This window comes from Scardinius erythrophthalmus (assembly GCF_964197995.2).
Source record: "Scardinius erythrophthalmus genome assembly, contig: HAP1_SCAFFOLD_288, whole genome shotgun sequence".
Taxonomy (NCBI): Eukaryota; Metazoa; Chordata; class Actinopteri; order Cypriniformes; family Leuciscidae; genus Scardinius; species Scardinius erythrophthalmus.
This window is the reverse complement of record NW_028296323.1, coordinates 57,230-64,037: the sequence shown is the minus strand read 5'-3', so window position 1 is coordinate 64,037 and position 6,808 is coordinate 57,230. Positions and strand designations below refer to the sequence as shown.

The window sequence follows — 6,808 nt, the reverse complement described above, 5'->3', positions numbered from 1 at the left end:
TCGGAAAAATACACTATCATTAAAAAATATGAAATATTATTACAATTAAAAAATTTAAATCTATTTGAATATATTCTATTCTATTTGAATATATTTTAAAATGTAATTTATTCCTGTGATCAAAGCTGAATTTTCAGCATCATTACTCCAGTCTTCAGTGTCACATGATCCTTCAGAAATCATTCTAATATGATGATTTGATGCTCAAGAAACATTTCTAATTATCAATGTTGAAAACAGTTGTGTTGCTTTTCATATTTTTGTAAAATGCCCCCTAAAATCAATTCCCCCTTAATAATTTTCTGACACTGGTCTACACCCATTTTCTTTCATTCAGACATGCACACACATGCACAGAAGATTATTTTGACGTTGACATATCCAGATGTTAGGTCAGGCGTTCTGGAACTACAGAGGGTAGTAGCATCAGAAGAGAAGTTTTAAAGAATGATAGATGTTAGATAAAACACAAAGAGCCCTGTTAAGATTTGGTTTTCATTCAGAAGTTAATGATATCTGATTAAACATCTATATTAAAGCTCATAATATCTGATTAAACATCTATATTAAAGCTCATAAATGTTAAAAACGTGTCTTATTTTTGTCAAAGGTTCTGATCTGGAAGCAGTTTTGGCTTCATGATTATGATTTGATTAGGGATGTAAAACAGCGTGAAAGTAGGATTTAGGAGACATTTGGGGGTAAAATACCTTTCTGCTCCATGGGGAAAAATGACAACACTCAGTAGGGGAGGAGGACCGGGTGCTTTGGAACTACAACACACACAAACAAACAAACACAAAGATGAACATGAATATGAGGATGAATATGAACACAGAAATGAACACAATGAGGGAATCACAGTGTGGTGCAGATGCTTCTGCAAAACTGTTACAGTCACTCAAACTAACAGAACACCCGTGACTCATTGTGCTTGTCAAAACATGACGTGATGATATAGATGTAGGTGATTATATATAATTAAGAAGTCATCTGCAGTACTGAAACTTTTATAACACCAGCTGCGTCCCGATTCGCATACATATATAGTGTGCACTAAAAGCAAGCTCTGCTGGTGATGGAAAAGTACATGCTTGCACGGTGCAGTTTGGTTCAAGAAGTATTTTCCCATTCATCACAAAAATTTTGCATACTATTTTCAACATACTATAATTTGAGACTCACTAATTCTATTCTTGCGCACTATGTAGGATGGATGGTATGTAAACTATGTAAACAGGTGCAATGCATTTCAGAAGCACATCATTTTAGGTCACAGCAAATAAAAACTTGCTGTTTAATATGCAGTCATGTTGAGCAAGATTTTGGACCAATGAGAATTGACAGTGGGCGGGACTACCCAGTGCAACACAGAGGGATGATGTATTTTTATAGGCCAAAACCCGGAAAACACGGAAATAAGGTCTGTGGTTCAATCAAGCTCAAGATATATTCACGTTTTATTCTACGACATTAAATACATCTTGAGATTTTTCAAAGCTTTTACTGAAAAATGCGGTTTAGTGATGGTAACATTGAAGTCATGTGACTTTAGTGTTCAATTATAGCTTACATTTAGCTTCTTACTTCTGGAGATTGTATTTAGGCTTCAAAATTCATAAAAGATGTGTTAATTTATGAAGATTATCACGATAATAAATCATAAACTTTTGTTGGTAACAGAGCTTATTTACTGCAATAATCCAAAGGAAAAATCCTATAGTGTTTTTGTCGAGTGTGATGCAAACTCACAGGTTGGCCTACACAAATACATCAGCACTCTATAGATCCAAAGCGATCAGCAATATGTATGTGAAAAACAAGTCAAATGAACATGAACAAGATGGAATCATGTGTAATCATCTGATGGTTAGATCACAGTGTATTAAGCAAAGATATACATAATCCAACACAGCAGACTGAACGTCTGTTATAACGTCCTGAAATAAAGAGTGTTGTTATCATACAAAGAAATGAATGTTGTTTGTCCTCACGGCTGCATGGTTGGCTGCAAAAGAGGAGTTATTTTCATAATGACCGGCCTGGTATACAAATAACGTCCTTACAGCACGACATCCAGAGAGATGCTCCCTGCTTTCGGATCAGCTGGATCAAAATAAACATTAAATAATCATTCAATTAAAATGACCACTAATGAACTGGCAACCTGGCTAATACAGTTATTTATCTGCTTCTGCTTTATTCACAATGAGTCACAATATGCAAACTACGAGACTGAAAAATTAATTAATAATCTCTAGAACCATCATGACTTCATGAACATACTCTATTGCTGTAAGGAACATGTTGATGACATGCTTCACAAGGTATATGACCCTTCTTAAAAAAGAAGTGTGCTTAATGTGCACTTTTAGTGCTCTTTATATGTTAAAAGAATATTTTAAAAGAACTATACTTGGAGATAATATAATAATGAAATAAAATGAAGTGTACTTAAAGAGAGAAGCCAATGCACTTTCATAGTTTCTTAAAGGGATAGTTCACCCAAAAATAAAAATTCTGTCATCATTTCCCACCCTCAAGTTATTTTAAACCTGTATGACTTACTTTGTTCTGTGGAGCTTAAAATAATATATTTTAAAGAATATGGGTAACCAAACAGTTTCTCTAGCGGCAAACCATTGACATTCAGTTGGAAGAGTGTTTCGCCTATCACTATTTTTTATTAATTTTTTGCTACTAAGGGTTTGGCTCCTGGTTTAAGTGGAGAACAATGTAAAGTATTATTTCATTTTATTACATAATTTGTTTAGTGAGGCTACTCAGGGCTTGACATTAACTTTTTAAAAACCCCAAGCTCACCAGCCACTGTGGCTAGTGGTTTTCCAAAGTTACCAGCCACTCAGCATTTTCACTGGCCACAATTTTGACATCGATACCATGGGGAAAAACTGCCATATAGATATTTTTTATATTATCTCATAATTTGGCAGCAGGAATATTAGGCTCCTGTCACTTTAAGACCTGACGCACTGATCCATTATACTGTTACACATGCGTTTCTTTCTCAACTGTTTACATTCACTTAAACCGTAACTGACTGTGTTTGTGTGAACACTTGCCAAGAATAGCATTTTGACATTATTTAGTGTGTATTTGACTGTTTAAGCGCAATAAGCAGTAAAAAAATAACTAAATTTACCACTGAGAGGTGGCTTTATGTGCCGCACTTTGAGTGTGAGCACAAAATCTGCGGCAATGAGTAAAATTATGCACAATACGCGCAAACCCGCCGAAATTCAAGAGCTGCAACACCAACAATATTCATCCGGAGCAAATCAATCGAGTGAGTGAGGGGAGGCGGGTTTGTGTGTAACTCGCTATCGGAGAGACGAGAGAGAGAGAAAGCGCAGCTGTTATCGTGTATGTATGGAAAATGAGTATTGGAAGAATTCCAGATATATTTCTCAATATCGATATGTATCGAAAAATCTATATTTTTGACAAAAATGTGTATATTATATAGCCTATAAATTTCAAACTGCCAAGATGACTAGTAGGAGTGACTGCGTTACACTCCACTGCTGAAATCTGCTATATAATAAAGCAGGGTTAGGTTATGTTTCTGACACCATTTTGATATTATATGAATGGTGAATTGAAACGAGATGTTAATTTATTTTATTTTCAAAGTATTTCATACTTTTTCTCACATGTTTGCTTTAAACCATCATATGCTTTTAAAGTGTATTATTTCCACAATAAGCACTAAAAAAAGCATACTAAAGTGTAGCCTACTTCTTTTTCACAAGGGGATATTTGAAGGAAAACATACACAAATAAAGGACAACAATGGTGGACTGATTTAGCTAAAACATTAATCTCCATGCAGTGCGGCGTGTCGGTTTTGCGTGACACACAGGCGTGTGTTTACCTGTGTTTGTGTTGTCTGAGTTTCTATGTCTCTCTCTGTCCTTTCCTAAACACACAGACACACTATCATCATCATCATCATCATCACACCGTCTACATGAACTCCCACTATAGCTCAGGTCTGCAGTACCAGCACATGGCTCAGCAGGGCAGATGTTTACCGTGGTCAGGTGTCTCTCTCTCTGCTGGCGTGTCCTGTGGGCGCGGGGCGACGGGTAACTGGGCATGACGGGCGGAGCCATGGAGATGGAGATGGTGACCCTGCGCTGCCTCTCGCTGACCTCCTGCCTCTGCTGCTGGTCTGATGATGTGCAGTTACACAAACACAAGGCAAATACATCCGTAAGTCATTTATATCAACAAGACACGTGATTTGAGGAATAATAATGTCTGGAACGCAAATAGTGAGGTATATACACTCTGAAGTTTAATAAGAGTTAGGTGTTTGTTCAAATCACTAACCTTAACCAAGAGCAATATAATAACAGTGATGCTTGCAACTCAAGCACCACTAGTAATTAGAAATAGCATAGTGTGAGTTATAAAATCATAATTCACACGTTTGAACTTATAATCATGATGTTTGGTGTTTGTCCTTTTTTTAATTATTGTTTTAAAGGTGCATTGTGTAATATTTAGGAGGATCTGTTGACAGAAATGCAATATCATATACATAACTATGGTTTCAGTGGTGTATAAAGACCTTACATAATGAACCGTTATGTTTTTATTACCTTAGAATGAGCCATTTCTATCTACACATACATTGAAATTTGCCGACATGTTTCTAGAGGAGCCCTGTATGGACAAACGCGTTTCGTCACTAATTTGTTTTTCGTGCAAAGAAGCTAGCTAAAGTCAGCGAATAAAACACTGACACAAGTAACAATAATATTCACAATAACATAGTTTTACTGAATAATTAAGTAAACCTTATTTCTTAATCTATCTTTGTATAGAAACCTCATTGCTTAACTGGCTACCCTCTGCTGTCTCAGACGACGACATCACTTCCTGTCGGCCACCGTAACTTCTGTTGGGTGCAATTCGCAACCTCACCACTAGATGCCGCTAAAAGTTAGTGCGCCTTTAACTTTGCTCTTTTTGTTGATATGGAGATTTAATGGTTTAAATTGTATTACAGTGTGTGGCTAATTATTACATCATCTGACATTCTTTTGCCGTTTTTCACTTTTTCTTATACATTACAATTAAATAAAATCCGTTTTAAGACTTCAAATATTCATTTTATAGTTTTAATAGTTATATCTAATCATGTACAGTGTTGTTATGAAAACTAAAACTATTAAAATTATTTTCGTTAATTGAAATAAGGGTGAAATAAAATGAATTATAAACATTAGATGAAAAATATTAGTTGCCTTGGAAAAGTTTAAGTACTAAAATTGCTAAAACTAAAACTGAAATAAAATAAAAGAAATCTACACAGAAATACTTAGAAAAACTAATAAAAATGACAAAAGCACTTAATAAAATTAATATAACTTAAACTAAAATTAAAACTAAAAATACTATCCTGTTAAAGTTATGTTATTGTTAACCTAAACTAAAACTTCAACTATTGATAAAATACTTTTTAAAAATTAAAATACAGCTGAAATCAAAAAAAATATTTAAATATTAGATGGAAAACTTAACCAAAAATTTGAAATGTCGCCTTGGCAAGTAACAAAAAAAAAAAAAAAAAAAAAAACTGTTGAAAGCACTTAACAAACAAAAAATTCAATCTACATAGAGATACTTTAAATAAACTTAAATAAAACTAAAATTACAATGAAAACTGAAAATATAAAAATAAAGCTAATATTTACAAATACTATAATATATTACTATACTATATAAATGTATGAGCATTTATCACAAATCACATCATCGAGACGTGACGTTTCCATCTTCCTCCACTAGAGGGCGGTCAGTGTCTGACTCTGAATGGAGGATCATGAATAACCCAAACAACTTTGCTTAGATGAGATGTGATTGTCAGAAGGTGTTCTCATGATGAAGGAATAAATATGATGATTGATAATGGAGCGGTAGTGATTATAGGTCTCTAACCTCTGTACAGCGCCCGCAGGCTCTGTTTGGCATGTCGATGCAGCTCTTGGACGCAGGCGGGCCGGGTCGAGGGCAGGAACACGTTCCTCTGCAGGAGCCAAGGGGCCTGGTAGTGTCCACTCAGCTTACTCTCAATGTCCAGATTAGACAGCGCTGCAGAGAGAAGGACAAAGACATCATTCACACATTAGTGGCCATATGTTTATGCTGACATAATTAGTGGATGTTTACTGATTAATTAGCCTTTTTAAAGTAAGAAATTACAGGAAAATAATACGAAAGATAAATGTGGAGTCAGTGACATCTTGAAAATATTAGGTACTTTTTAAAAATATGATTTCTATACCTCCACTAAATAGTTAGATGCTTCATTCATTGCACATTCTCTTGACTTTATAAGATTCCCTCAAGACAGTCTGTCAACACAAAGTGAAACAGTAGGTCTAGTTCCTCCGATTGAGACCTTTAACTCTTAACATTGCCTATAAACCTGCTCTAATCACTTCCTCAAATGCTCTCAGAGAAGCTGCAGCTGGTGTGAAGTGCAAATAACCTCAGTGCTAATCAAATAGCCAAACATTAGCAAAACAATGCTGCAATCTGCCAGTGGCTAATATCAGTGTGTGAGAAACAAAAGGATTTAATGACACCAAACACCTGATTCATGAGCCTAAAGCAAACATAAGCAGTCTACAGTGGTACAGTCTATTTCAAACTAGTTCTGCATCCAAAATCACATACTTCCAGTAGGCGGAAAACAGTATGTGCAACCGATGCTGGAATCACACATGATAATGACAACATGGCGAATGCAGTGCATGTGAATTACATTCATACT

At 35.2% G+C, this 6,808-nt stretch overlaps 1 protein-coding gene across 1 annotated transcript; it reads right to left on the bottom strand.

Moving 5' to 3' along the window:
- Positions 1-710: 710 nt before the first annotated feature.
- On the bottom strand, positions 711-6,123 carry LOC308686450 (actin remodeling regulator NHS-like; the record flags this gene model as incomplete). The annotated part of the gene is made up of 4 exons (XM_081394872.1): positions 711-773; positions 3,896-3,940; positions 4,056-4,195; positions 5,971-6,123. Coding segments are annotated over 4 exons (401 nt in total), but the record flags the coding sequence as incomplete, so codon positions are not given.
- Between the last annotated feature and the right edge of the window lie 685 nt (positions 6,124-6,808).